The sequence below is a fragment of the Pan troglodytes genome, chromosome 11, assembly GCF_028858775.2.
Source record: "Pan troglodytes isolate AG18354 chromosome 11, NHGRI_mPanTro3-v2.0_pri, whole genome shotgun sequence".
Lineage (NCBI taxonomy): Eukaryota > Metazoa > Chordata > Mammalia > Primates > Hominidae > Pan > Pan troglodytes.
In genome coordinates, this window is record NC_072409.2 from 15,824,830 (window position 1) to 15,840,128 (window position 15,299).

At 39.8% G+C, this 15,299-nt stretch overlaps 2 protein-coding genes across 3 annotated transcripts in view; one reads left to right on the forward strand and one right to left on the reverse strand.

Annotated features, from left to right (window-relative positions):
- OR1L8 (olfactory receptor family 1 subfamily L member 8) overlaps positions 1-15,299 on the forward strand; it is a 265,279-nt gene that overhangs the window by 189,915 nt on the left and 60,065 nt on the right. The window lies entirely within an intron of this gene.
- OR1Q1 (olfactory receptor family 1 subfamily Q member 1) lies at positions 4,987-6,079 on the reverse strand. The gene has a single exon (XM_063788361.1). The coding sequence runs from the start codon at positions 6,010-6,012 to the stop codon at positions 5,068-5,070; it is 945 nt and encodes a 314-aa protein (XP_063644431.1). The 5' UTR covers positions 6,013-6,079; the 3' UTR covers positions 4,987-5,067.

Consider the following 15,299-nt stretch of genomic DNA (forward strand, 5'->3'; position numbering starts at 1 on the left):
CTCTGGTTCGTTCCACCTTGGAACCTTTTCACACTAATGATAAGGAAAAAGGAGAGTATAATGAAGTAACAGAAGAGGTGACAGAGCAGGTTTGTTTGCCAGCTAAAGCTAAAGCGGCAAAGGAGGAAGAGGTTCATCCCTACCCTTCTGCACACCCTCCTTATTTTGAAGAAAAAAGAGTGGCCTGACCCTCTAGATCTTTCTTTTCTGGAGGACACTGGGAGAAAAGTAGTTGCCCCAGTGACTGTTCGAGCAGCGTCTTGAGTGACCGCTCTCAGTTCTATTCAGGCAGGAATTCAGCAAGCTAGAAGAGAGGGTGATTTAGAGGCTTGGCAATTCCCTGTTAGAATACACCCCCCAAGATCAACTGGGAAATATTATAGCTACATTTGAGCCTTTTCCTTTTAAATTCAGGAAAGCACATTTAGTTGATCATATCAAGGCCTGTGATGGTATCGGAGGTAATGTGCATAAGGCTACTCTGCTAGCCCAAGCAATGGCGGGACTGAGAGTGGATAAAGGAAATACTCCGTTTCCTGGAGCTTGTTTTAACTGTGGGAAGCATGGTCATAGTAAAAAAGATGTAGAAAAAATCAGCGAGTCAGGCTGCCAGATAGGCGAAAAAAGAAAACTACTGAGCCTGAGGAAAACACTGGGCTAATCAGTGTCACTCTAAATTTGATAAAGATGGGAACCCGATTTCAGGAAACCCCATGAGGGGCCCATCCCAGGCCCCGTTCCAAACCAGGGCATTTCTGGCTCAGGCCATTCCCTCACCCCTGTATAATGTCTGTCCCCTGCCACAGCCAGTAGTGCCACAGTAGATTCATGTTGCACAAAAGCTGTGAGCCTTATGCCTGGCGAACTCCCGCAAAAAGTTCCAGCAGGGGTCTGTGGACCCTTGCCAGCTAGGATGATAGGATTACTTCTAGGAAGGTCTAGTTTAAATTTAAAAGGGGTACAAGTACAAACGGGAGTCACTGATTCAGATTACAATGCGGAAATTCAAATTGTTTGATCTACTTCTCTTCCCTGGAAAGCAGAGCCAGGAGAGCATATAGGACAGCTCCTGACTGTGCCATATGTGGAAATGGGGAAAAGTGAAATTAAACAGGAGGATTTGGAAGCACAAATAAAGCAAAGCAGCTTATTGGGTGAATCAAATTACTGATAAACGTCCTACCTGTGTTTCACGATATTGATTCTTCCTACGCGTGCGCATGGAATGTTCTTCCATTTGTTTGTATCCTCTTTTATTTCATAACTTTGTAATAATTCTGGAAATAGGAAAGTGTAGGTTCTACAAATTTGTTCATTTTTTTCCAGATAGTTTTGGCTACTCATTGTTTCTGGCAATTTCATCTGAATTTCAGGATTGGCTTTTCCATTTCTACAAAATAATAAAGATTTTATAGGAATTGCATTGAATCTGTAGATCGATTTATGGATTATTGCCTTTTTAAGAATATTAAGTCTTCCAGTCCATTATATGGATGTCTTTCTGTTTACTTAGGTCTTTTAAATTTCTTTCAGCAATGTTTTGTAGTTTTCAGTATACAAGTATTGCATATCCATGGCTAAATTTTTTCCTGTTTCATTCTTTTTGATACTATTATAAATTAAATTTTATTTCTTTTGAAGGTTATTCATTGCTAGTATATGGAAATACAGTTGATTATTGATGTTCACGTTCTATGCTGAAACTTTGCTGGTTTATTAGCTCTATTCATTTATTAATTGCAAGAGTTTGTTTTATTTTGTGTGGGTGCATTTTTGAAGATTTCCATTTGGTTCCTTTTTATAATTTCTATCTCTTTATATATATTTTCTCTTTGGCGAGACATTCTTTTTTGGTTTCCTTTTGTTGTTGTTTTTTGAAATAATATAGAAGTTTATTTACATTTAATGTTCAAAAAGTTTGCAGTTGGTCAGTCCAGAGCCACAGAGGCACTCCATGGCATCAGGGATCCAGGTATCTTTAATCTTTTTTTCTGTGTTTATGTTTATTTTATTTTAAAAATTATTATTTTGATTGACACATAATAGTTGTTCATATATATGGAGTATAGTGTGATATGTTGATATATGTACACAATATATAATGATCAAATCCGGATAAATAACATGTTCATCATGACAAACATTCATCATTTCTTGGTGTTGGAGATATTCAAAATCCTTTCTTCCAGCTTTTGAATATATACAATAAAGAGCAGTGGTTCTCCCAGCATGGTGTTCAAGCTCTGAGAACAGACAGACTGCCTCCTCAAGAGGGTCCCGGACCTCCGTGTAGCCCGACTGGGAGACAGCTCCCAGTATGGGCCGACAGACAACTCATACAGGTGGGTGCCCCTCTGGGACGAAGCTTCCAGAGGAAGGATCAGGCAGCAATATTTGCTGTTCTGCAATATTTGCTGTTCTGCAGCCTCCAGTGGTGAGACCCAGGAAAACAGGGTCTGGAGTGCACCTCCAGCAAACTCCAACAGACCTGAAGCTGAGGGGTGTGAGTGGGAGAAGGAAAACTAACAAACAGAAAATAATAGCATCAACATCAATGAAAAGGACATCCACACCAAAACCCCATCTGTAGGTCACCAACATCAAAGACCAAAGGTAGATAAAACCACAAAGTTGGGGAAAAAGCAGAGCAGAAAAGCTGAAAATTCCAAAAACCAGAGCATCTCTTCTCCTCCAAAGGATCACAGCTCCTCGCCAGCAAGAGAACAAAACTGGATGGAGAATGAGTTTGACAAGTTGACAGAAGTAAGCTTCAGAAGGTCGGTAATAACAAACTTCTCCGAGCCAAAGGCGCATGTTCTAACCCATCACAAGGATGCTAAAAACCTTGAAAAAAGGTTAGACGAACGGTTAACTAGAATAAACAGTGTACAGAAGACCTTAAATGACCTGATGGAGCTGAAAACCATGGCACGAGAACTTTGTGATGCATGCACAAGCTTCAATAGCTGATTCGATCAAGTGGAAGAAAGGACATAAGTGATTGAAGATCAAATTAATGAAACAAAGTGAGAAGACAAGATTAGAGAAAAAAGAGTAAAAAGAAATGAACAAAGCCTCCAAGAAATGTGGGACTATGTGAAAAGACCAAATCTACGTTGGATTGGTGTACCTAAAAGTGATGGGGAGAATGGAACCAAGTTGGAAAACACTCTTCAGGATATTATCCAGGAGAACTTCCCCAACCTAGCAAGGCAGGCCAACCTTCAAATTCAGGAAATACACAGAATACCACAAAGATACTCCTTGAGAAGAGCAATCCCAAGACACATAATTGTCAGATTCACCAAGGTTGAAATGAAGGAAAAAATGTTAAGGGCAGCCAGAGAAAAAGGCAAGTTACCCACAAAGGGAAGCCCATCAGACTAACAGTGGATCTCTCTGCAGAAACCCTACAAGCCAGAAGAGAGTGGGGGCCAATATTCAACATTCTTAAAAGAATTTTCAACATAGAGTTCCCTATCTAGCCAAACTAAGCTTCATAAATGAAGGGGAAATAAAATCCTTTACAGACAAGCAAATGCTGAGAGATTTTATTACCACCAGGCCTGCCTTACAAGAGCTCCTCAAGGAAGCACTAAACATGGAAGGTAACAACCGGTACCAGCCACTGAAAAAACATGCCAAATTGTAAAGACCATCGATGCATGAAGAAACTGCATCAATTAATGGGCAACATAACCAGCTAACATGTAGTTGTTTACTTCTGGGTTCTCTATTCTGTTCCATTGCTCTATGTGTCTGTTTTGGTACCAGTACCATGCTGTTTTGGTTGCTGTAGCCTTGTAGTATAGTTTGAATTTGGATAGTGTGATGCTTCTGGCTTTGTCCCTGTTGCTTAGGATTGCTTTGGCTATTTGGGCTCTTTTTTGGTTCCATGTGGATTTTAGAATAGTTTTTTCTAATTATGTGACAAATGTCATTGGTAGTTTCATAGGAATAGCATTGAATCTATAAATTTCTTTGGGCAGTATGGTCTTTTAATAATATTGAAGAATCAACATTTTAACAGACTCTTGATGCTTGAACCTGTTCTTCATGCCCAGTATCGATTGGTCAGAAGACAAATCAATTTTCACCCACTATTAGACCAGTTCCACATATCAACTACAGAAGAGATCAGGAACATGCTGAGGCAAAATGAGTTTGATTTATCCCTGAGTCGTGCAGGTAAAGCAGGTTAAGAAAAATGCAAATTGGTAAGCATGACAGTGCTTCATTCTGGAGCATATATAACTTCTGACTCCAAATAGTAGACATTATCATTATGTTCCTCTTCTTATATTGGAGTAGTTACCCCATTTCACCTGACTTCTATAAACTTATAGAAAATAAAAGCACCAACATTGCTCTCCTAGTTTTCCTGGCAGCTAGGGGATGTGTTGGTGACCAAATTCTTGACCAGTCAGATGCACCACCTTATTCTGAATCTAGACATAGTAGTGAAAAGAATAAGAAGGGGACAGTTCTTTCTGGAAGTGGTAATAACCAGTTTATAGACCTCCAAGAACTATGCCCAGTGACTACTGCTGGTAGTATAGGAGGAGGTACAAGCTGCAGTGAATAGAGTTTGGTGGCTACAGTAGTGTCCTCATTAGACTATTTCTGGGATATGATTTTCACTGCGGTTCTGATGATATGACCTTTATTATTCTTGTCCATTTTTCTTGAGTCTAGTTCCCTAGCCTTGGAAATGCATGAGCTCCACATATCTTTTCAAGAAACTCATTTCCTCCATGCATAAGCCAGAATCAGTTTCTATTGCCTACATCTAAGAACTCTGAGAGTTACAACCCTAGTGTTTAATTGCAGAGAACCCTGTTAATTATAGTTAAAGAAACGCTAGTGTTTTACACTAAGTACATGGTGGTTCCTTTTTGTTTTATGTACTTTGGATTTAATAGATTTCTCTGGGCAATATCCAGTGAGAAAACACATGATATATAGCTAATTTAGATATTTCTGGAAAGTTCTAAAGACAGCAGATCTGTGAGGCACAACATTATTTCTCCAGAATCATAGGTAAACCTCTGAACTGTGTTTGGGGTTTTATCTAAAGAAAAAAGTCTGCATTCTGCTCATCCATTTCATGAAGCCTCCCTTGACATCCCCATTCCTCAGGCTGTAGATGAAGGGGTTCAGCATGGGAGTCACCACTGTGTACACGACTGTTATAATGCGACCCTTGGTCACTGAATAGCTGGAAAGGGGCCGGAAGTAGACCCAACTGAGGGTGCCATAGAATATGGCCACCACAGTGAGGTGGGAGCCGCAGGTAGAAAAGGTTTTCCACCTGCCCTTGGCTGAGGGGATCCGGAGGACCACCAGGATGATGCAGGCATAGGAGGCAGTAATGAAGGCCAGAGCTCCACTGATTACAACAGCACCTTCTGTGTGAATCATAAGGGTGTTGAGGTAGGTGCTGGTGCAGGAGATCTTCATCAGAGCGTAGAGGTCACAGAAGAAGTGGGGGATTCTGTTATCTGCACAGAAGATTAGTTGGCCCATGAGAAAGGTATGCAGCATGGCATGAAGGTGGGAGAGAGCATGGCACATGACCACCATCTTCACACACAGCATTCTAGTCAGGATCATAGTGTAGTGGAAAGGGTGGCAGATGGCAATGTACCTGTCATAGGCCATCACAGCCAGGATGAAGTTTTCCATGACGGCGAAGCAAATGAAGAAATAAGTTTGGGCTAAACAGCCTGTGTAGGAAATTACCTTTGTAGGGGAGAAAATAATCTGCAGCATCTTGGGGACCGTGGTGGAGGTGAAGCAGATGTCTGTCAAGGCCAAGTTACTGAGGAAGATGTACATGGGGATGTGGAGGCGTGGAGCAGAGAGAATCAGTGTGATGATGGCCAAGTTGCCAGAAATATTGATTGCGTACATGAGTGAGAAAACAAGGAAGAGTGGGATTCGCTCTTCTGGGTGGGTGGAAATGCCCAAGAGAACAAAATGGGACACACTGGTCCAGTTGCTATTGTCCATCTGTTGCCATAAGAACAAAAAGAATTAGTTCTATAGACTTGGACATATAGTCACTGTTGTGCCCCAGTGTAAACTACACACTGTGCTGATAAAGGGATTAAGTGCTTATGACTTTTCCAAGATAATATGGATTTTTCATTAACATCATCATTATTAAAAGTACTGCTAAAAACCGCAATTACTTTTGCACCAACCTAATAGCCCCATAGCTAACATTTACAGAACATTTACCTTAAACCAGGGACTTTTCTGTGTTATCACATTTAAATCAATAACTCTATAAGGCTATTATTACTACTACTACTACTATTATTATTATTATTATTTCACTTTTACAAATTTGAAAACAGGCATGGAAAGTTTAAGTTCATAAAGAGCAAAATATCAATTTAAGTCACATTTATCTGGTGCCAAAGATTATACGATTAGCCACTATATGACATGACTCCCCAGATTAAAACCAAGCCATCTTATTCATGGTAATAAGACCTATTGCTGAGCTATATAACCAAGGAATCTGCCTGCTGAAAGGGAGGTCAGAGGTCATTTGGTTCAGTAATTTTCACTTTGGGGGACACACACTCTTGCTGATCTCCAGAGACTTCTCAGTACATAGAATAATGGTTTTAGGAAAATAATTGTCTAGATCCTCAATTTCCACATTTCTCTTTTCTAAACTCTTCTTATCTTTAAGATGTCACCTAGTGCATAATCTTGTTTCCCATGCAACAAATGAAAACTAAATGGTAATATAATTGATGTTGATTTTGACTTACTTTAGTAATAAGTAATACTCATTTCTAGATATATGAACTAAAAAAGTCCTACTAGATGCCTTTAATTAAAATCTTTTTAGGAATAACAATTATTTTCAAAGTTTGTGATATATTACCATATGAAATTACTATTTTTGTAGATCAAAATAGGTGAATGTTGGCAACTTAATATAATTGAAGCTAACAATTACATAGTTTTGGTCAGTTGTTTAAACTGACCAAATTGGTCCCAATTAGTAATAATTGTGATAATAACTCAATGTAGATGATTTTTCATAATTATTTTAACACAAAATTTTGTGGTCATAAGAAATAAAAAAACTTTTATTTTTTATTGTGAAAAGTAATATAGGTGATTACAAGAGACTTTCCAGCATAAACATTTATTACAACAGGATAAAATTTATATAGGAGAAGAATGGAAATACACGTTTAAATGGAGAAGGAATAATGTAAAACGTACACCTTTTCAGGATGACTTTGTTCTTGCATTTTAAAAATGAACGATGTGATTATCAAATCACTCTGCATTTAGATGTCATTGGGTACATTTTAAGAAATAATGTAAAGTTTTGTTTTAAAAGTACAATACTCCATGTATTATATACTTATAGCTATTTAAACATCAAATGAATAATTTTATATGCCTCTTTTTAAAAGTGCATGGGTCTTAATAAAAAAGCATATATGAGCAAAAACTATAAACTCATTGAAAACTATAAACTCATTGATTGAGAACTTGACCCAACTTCTCAATCAATGTTCAGTCTCTTTTTATAGGATCCTGGGGAAATAATCATCCTTTCTCCTTTTGAATGCTTTTAGTGGCAGGAAGCTCTAGTTGTCAGATTTTTTTTTTTTTTTTTTTTTTTTTTTTTACAGGAGAAGCTATAAAGTATAATTGCCTCTCATTTCTGTCTCGCAGAATGAGGTTGGTCCTCTGGGATCTCACACGACAAGCCTGTTATTCTTCACCATGACAGCCCTTGAGAAATCTAAACGTGCAGCACTGTGCAGTGGTTGAAAGCCCAGCCTTCATTTTCTCATCTGTCAAATGGGGATTTTTATAGTTTATTACACTTAAAGTTGTTACAAGGATTAGATGAAAGTACCTGGTTTCTGGAAAGTATTCAGTAAATGCTGGTGATTTTTTCTTTCATTTTTTTTCAGTCTTGTTAAACATAGCGTCTCCAGGTTTTTCTGCCATCCAGGTCTCTTTACTGTGACACTGTTCACTTTTCCTCTGTCCTTAAAATGCCATTTCCAGAAACTAAGCAATATTCTATGAGTCTGGTTTTTCATCACAGGCTAGTCACAATGATTTCATCTGGTCGTAAATAATAACCAAATAATCTTTTTGAGGTGGAGATCAGAGTTGGCAGTCCACAAATACAATGTGTTTATGGCTATAAGAATTCTTAGACTGTGCAATTTGGTCGTTGGGAGGAAAAAGTGCCAGCAGTTAAGAACTGTTCCTATGTAAGGCACTTTTACACATATCTCAGATAATCCTTGTAGCAATCTCAGTATGTGTCTAGCTGTGTGTCCTAGTCACAATCGCTTATTATCCTTATTTTATATATGAGAATACCGAGGCTTAGGGAGGTGAAGTGATTCACTCAGTATAACTTAGTAGTAAGTGGTAACGACTTCACACTTATGTCTGGATACCTCTAGTGCTCATACGTGCCTGATGGCCCATTTCACTTATTTAGCTTCTTCTTCACAGAATAGAATTTATCATTCCTGGTCTGTCTGCTTTCATGCCTCAAATTAAAGGATGCCACCATGGTACAGCTCAAGAGAACAAACAGTAGGTTTTTCAACTATAAAAGTGTGGCAATTCCTAATATGATATTGAATATCCTGAATTGATTTCAATGTGGCATGATGATGAATGTGAAATAAAAGTGCACATTTACTGAGCACTTACTATATACCAGGAATTATTCTAAGAGCTGTATATATGTTTTTCATGTGATCACAGCAATTCCATGACATAGGTATCAGATCCACTTTATAAATGGGGAAATTGGGGCTTGAAAGGGTCCTGTGACATGCACAAGGTCACAGATTTAATAAGTGGTAGAAATGAAATTTGGATTCAGCTCTGCCTGACCTCAAAAGCCTATGCTCTCAACCATGGGGCTATGCTACTTCTTAAGTTTTCTCTCGCTATTCTAGCTTCTATTTTCCTCTTTGTTTCCTTCTTTTCTACTGTGCTATCCTGTGCATTGGACAATGATAAGTGCCTATCATTTTTTTGTTTAATTCTCATTATAAAACTAAGCATAGATATTATTATTCCCATACTGAGATCATGAAAACCGAGGACCAGGGAGACGAATTAACTTTCTCAAGGTCAAATAGAGTAGAGTTGGATTCAGCTTGATCATCAATCTGTCTAACTTGGAAGCAATGCTCTTCCTCTCTGACCTCACCGATTTAACACCCACGTTCCATTCCTTCCCTGTGCTGGTCTTCTCTTATCAATGTGGCATTGTAATTGGATTCTTCAAATGAAGATTCACATCTCTAGCCTGCAGGGCTGGGCATCAGGTGGCCCTGAGTTTATGGTTTGGGAAACGTAAGATTAATCCTTCTTTCCAGATCTTGGGAAAGGCCTATGAGTGGACTGAGCTCTACTTGACAGTCAGTAGCCTGTGCCCAGATGCTACCTGGGCAATATCTATGTAGCTCTTGTGACACAGCTACCCAAGAGGCTAGAGAGAGTCCCAGAAGTGGATGGTGGGGAGCTGCCTAGAAACTTAGAGTCCTCCTTGTCTTCCTCATGGCTGGCAGAAATCATCTTGCCTGACCTATAGTGCAGCGTATGAGCCCCTTATGGCAGAGGGGAGGAGCGTGGTGTGGACAAGGAGGCAGGAGACTAAGAATAGGGAACTCCTAGAGGAGAACATTACTTTATAAAAGGATGTGGATTTTAAAATAAAACAGTAATGTGGTGTGCAGGAATGGAGCTTGACCCAGGAAATTTCCATTTTCTATCTGGGCTTTGGTCCCGGGTCTGCCATGAAAATGTTCTGAAACATTGGGAAAACCACTTCCTTTCTTGGGAGCCTCAGTTTCTTCCTCTGGGGAATGGGAAGAATAATAACTGCTTTCAATGTAGAAGCTTGATATAAAATGTCAGAAGAGACTACAGACATGAAGGCCCTTTAAATGTCCCATGAAACAGTGAGAAGTTGTTTATTTTAAATTTCTGTGGGAACCTGGGTTTCCTATCCTTTGCTATCCCAGAATAGCTTTCTATAACTGCCAGCAATCGGATCCGTAAACTGCCCTTTGTAAATAGAGGAGACACTGGGATAACATGACTTAATAAAGTCTCTGAGTTTCTCTGATTCTTAATTCCCAGAAATGAGAAGAAAATCTGGGTCAGTTGTTAAGAGAAGACACACAGTGAAAAACCATTCCAGCGGATGATTTCTGGGCCACCTAACTCTGATTATTCTTAATACCTCCCTGACGGATTGAAAATCTCTGGAATCTATTAGCTATTTTCTCTGATTCAGGGAAAATTTTACTCTTCAGTATGTATTAGTGAATAATTTTCAATTATTTCCATTGAAAATAATGGCAAAAACTGCAATTACTTTTGTACCAACCTATAAATTGTTCATACTCTTTTGTGGATAGGTTTTGATAAGGGGAAATGGGAGAGTCCATAAAGACATAGAATGTCTGAGGATGGTGTGAGGAGGAGGCATGACAAGGGGAGGAAAAAACAAGACGATTAGGAAGTCAAAGACAAACTTCACAATACTCAATAGTATTGTACAAAGGATCAGTTTTGAGGAAGATGGTCCTCCCTCCAGAAATTACTGAAAGCCTATACAGGAATTGTCGGAGGTGTCCAGAAACTTCTGTGCTCTGGTGTGCAGGCTCCTAAGAGCAGATATTTACCTTGCAGCTGTACTGGCCCTGGCTCTCCCAATCTGCCTCAGGCAGCATCTGTCATCATGTCTTGTTTTGACAGCAGCGTGGAGCTGACCACTCAGCGAAGACAGAGGAAATTTCCAAGAATAGAAGAAAGAAAAGCACCAGGGAGGGGCTGTAGGGGTAGAGCCACCAGACTCCTGGTGGTGCTTCTGCTCTTCAGGGGCAGGAGGACCTGTCTGGGGAAGGTGCTGGGAGCTGATGTTTTATCACATGCTTCTGCATGGATTCCATGGTTCTCACTAGCATGGAGTCCCAAATGTGTCATTGTCCAACCTCACTGACTTCTCTGGGGAGTGAGGCCCATGAGACAGTGCTCCTGGTGTCAGTATTAGTGACTGTGGCTTGGCAGCTCAGCTGATCCCAGGAGAGCAGCCAGGGCCTGGGAGATCAGTCTGGACATGGGGTTGACTACATGTGCTCCAAATTTGGCTTTGAGAAGGAAGCCCACAGAAATTTCGATATGGTCAAGGCAGGGAGGGACTTTCTCCCTGCCCTTAGTTCTTTCTTAGAGAAGCAGCGTCTTATTTGCTTTTTTTAGTGGTACATACTTATATTTTTAAAAAATTAGCAGTAAGACATATGTTGAATAAAAACTGAGAGTGTTTCTCACCACTCCCTACCTGATTTCTCTCTAGGAGTAATTGCTATTTTTGTGACATGTACCCATTTAGACAATTTCTATGCACACATGAACATGCATATATAAAATTTTGTTTTTATAAAAATAGGATCATTTGTTCTGGAGCTTTCTTCGTTTCTCTCATCAATATATCATGGACCTCCTACAGCACTCTCGGACCTACATCATTATTTTTAAGGCATTTCAGAGGATATTAGATGTACCACAAGTTCTAAACATTTCCACATTTCCCCCTCATGCCACTTACTGGAATTCCTTTATAACTTGAGCTAAACAAAAATTTAGACTTTTGTTTTCATTTTATATGCATATAAGTCCCCCACATGCAGGCATTTGGCAAAAACAAACAACAATTCTGAGAGTGGATAATGAACTAGTCAGGGCATGAACATTTTGTGAAGATGATTAAAGATGACTGATATCACTGGTTCTCTCCTCATCCATTTCAAAATGTAAACACGGCAACAGTGAAGTCTTGGGCTGAGAGACGCTACAGTGGTTGGGCTCTCAGGAGACTGATCCACTCCCAGCTCTGAGTCTTGGGGTCAGGATCCTAAGGTCTTGAGTAAGGGTGTTAGGATGTTTTTATTCCAAGCAGTTTTCCCAGTGCTCCCTTCATATCCCTGTTCCTCAGGCTGTAGATGAAGGGGTTCAACATGGGAGTCACCACCGTGTACATGACCGAGAAGACTCTGTCCTTTCCATCTGAGTGGGATGATGGAGGACATAAATAGACACCGATAGCTGTGCTACAGAACAGAGAGACCACAGAGAGGTGGGAAGTGCAGCTGCAGAAGGCCCTTTGCTTACCCCTTGGGGAATCAATTCTCAGGATGGCCAATGCAATGTAAAAGTAGGACATAAGGATGCAGACAAAAGGTGCAACCAGCAGTGTTCCTGCCACAAGGATGAGCACCAGATCATTGACACAAGTACGGGAGCAGGCCAGCTTCAGGAGTGGGACCAGATCACAGAAGAAGTGAGGGATAATATTTGGACCACAGAAGGAAAGCCTGGTCACTAGGAGGGTATGCACTAGGGCATGTAAAGTAGTGATCACCCATGACACAGCCACCAACAGGACACAGCGTTGGGAGTTCATGGTTAGGGCGTAATGGAGAGGATGGCTGATGGCCACATAGCGGTCAAGGGCCATCACAGCCAGGAGAAAGTTGTCCAGATCTGCAAATAGGCCAAAGAAATAGAGTTGTGTCAGACACTCCCCATAAGAAATCAGCTTAATTCCTGAGCTAATATGATCTAGCATCTTGGGAATTATTGTAGAGATAAAGCCAATATCCGAAAAGGACAGGTTGGACGGGAAGAGGTACATGGGGGTGTGGAGGTGCAGGTCAGAGCCAATGGCCAGGATGATGAGCAGGTTCCCCAACACAGTGACCAAGTACATGACCAGGAAAAGCCCAAACAAAAGAGCCTCCTGCTCCTGGTGTTCAGAGAAGCCCATGAGAAGAAATTCATAGATGCAGGTCTGGTTTCTTCTGTCCATGTCTCAAATTCTGTGTGAAATAAATTTTGTTATAAGTAGCAAGAGTAAAATAATGCTGTGTTAAAAGTACTTCAAACTCCTGTTTGAAAAAATTCTGTGGTTAAATAATTCTGTTTGGAGAAAGCTTGGATTTATTATTGTGCATGTTAAAAAGTTTGGGTCAGACCATTTGTCAAGTTATCGATTGGTGTCAGTATTTGATAAGATATCTAAGGCTCCTTTGAACTATTTCAGCCGTCCATATGATACATATCAGCCACCAGTAAAAGTGTGCCTTGGATTGTACATGTCCTATCTGTTTACACGAGTACTTTTCTCTTAGTAATAATATAATTAAGTAAAAATGTAAAATACCAGAACAGTGTGTATATGCATAGTTCCAGTTAAGTAAAAATGACACAGAAATATTTGTGTATGAATAAGAACACAGTCTAGAAGAACACACTCAAAAGATGGATAATGTTTGCTTCTAGGGAGTGAGTGTGGGGGGAAGAATGGTGGGTGTCAACTTCTATATGACACACAACATTTCTTTTACTAGCATGTGTTATTTTTGAAAGTAAAATATTATTTTTGAGTGTGATGGATGTGATGGGTTGAACTAATTTAAATGGTGGTCCAGAAGCCAATATGGAGATTTTGAGAGACCCAGAATTCTGACAAGTTAACCAGGGTGTCATCTCTAAAAAGCAGCTCTGGCAAGTAAGTAGAACAAAAATCAAATCATTTGACTGTGTGCAAAGAAAAAAAATTGAAGTTATGGAGCAAGACTTTTTCATCATAGTCACTTTACTTAGAGTAATATTTTGGCTTTCCCTAAGAAAAGCTACAGGAAACGCATTGAATTCTGCTCCAGTATCCCCAAGCATGCCTGGGAATGACACATGCTTTCCCTAACACCTCTGATATACCTCACTCACAGGTACTCCTCACTCATAAGATAGGTGCTCCTCACTCACAGGTGCTTCTTGCAGGTGCTCCTCACTCATAGGTGCTCCTCACTCACAGATGATCCTTACTCAGAGGTGCTCCTCACTCATAGGATAGGTGCTCCTCACAGGTGCTCCTCACTCACAGATGCTCCTCACTCACAGGTGCTCCTCACTCATAGGATAGGTGCTCCTCACCCACAGGTGCTCCACATAGGATAGGTGGTCCTCACAGGTGCTCCTCACTCACAGGTGCTCCTCACAGATGCTCCTCACTCACAGGTGCTTCTCCACTCAGTTTGGCTTCTCTTCTTCTGGCCCCTTGGATTTAAAAACCTAAACTTTAGATGGTCTATTTCAGCTCCTGAACCCTTCCTTGCCTTATTATATTTATTTATGAGATTTATATATTTTAAATCTAAATAGAAGGTGTCAAATCCTTCATTTGCCCCCAAAGCCACACCTTAATTTGTCTCTGGCGCCGCTCAAAGAATACCTTGATTTGGGACTTGAATTTCCTTTTTTCCCATAGAAGCCATAGTGAGGATATACCAGGATCTCTTAAATAGATAATACTGGATATTAAGTTTATCCAATCCACAGCCCTGGTTCTGACACTATGAAAAAAGTTGGAGTAATAATCATAGCTAATACTGGCTGAGCACTAGCCATTGCCAGGTTCTGAATTCACTTAAGTGATAGCCCTGTGCACAAGCACTGTGAATATCTTTATTTAAAAATGTAGAAACTGAAGTTCAGGGTGGGTATGCAATTGCTGAAGTCTACAGCAGCAGGTATTGAAGTTTGTCTGAGTCAAAAGCTTAAGTTCTAAACCACTGTGCTACACTGTCTTTCAATATTCACCAAGTCATTTTCTGACTCTAGTTCAGTCTCATGCATATTTTCTATAAGGAGCGAATGCACCATCAGGGAATTTAAATATCCATTCAATTTGACAGTTGCAGTTCTCAAAGCAAATGAAGATGTGGATATTTTTGTCTTACGCCTCAATCTTTTGTGAACATGATTGACGTGAGTTAGTCTACTTTGGTCCAATCCAATGTCTGGACAAGATCCAATTTTTACACTTGATTTGTACTCTGAGATGGAGCTATCCTGAAAGCAACAGACTCCTTCCTTCCTGGTATCTGTAGCTCCTCTCCCCCTAATTGCAACCAAGTCCAGATTCAGAAGCTAAGCAGATAGCAGATGTACAGTGATAATTTTTGTCATATTCATTTATTTATATCATCTTTACAGTAAGAGTTAGAAACAAGTAACATTTATTCCAGTTTACACTTTTCTTTCCCAAGGGATACACACCTTCAGGTTGCAAATTTTTATTAAATAATGAATAAAGGAATTTCATTAATAAAAACATGCAGCCCAATTACATTGACTCCAAATAAAATTTTATTAACATGAGTTAATGTTCTCAGAATTATCCAGAAATTCTAAGCGAGTAAACTAATAAA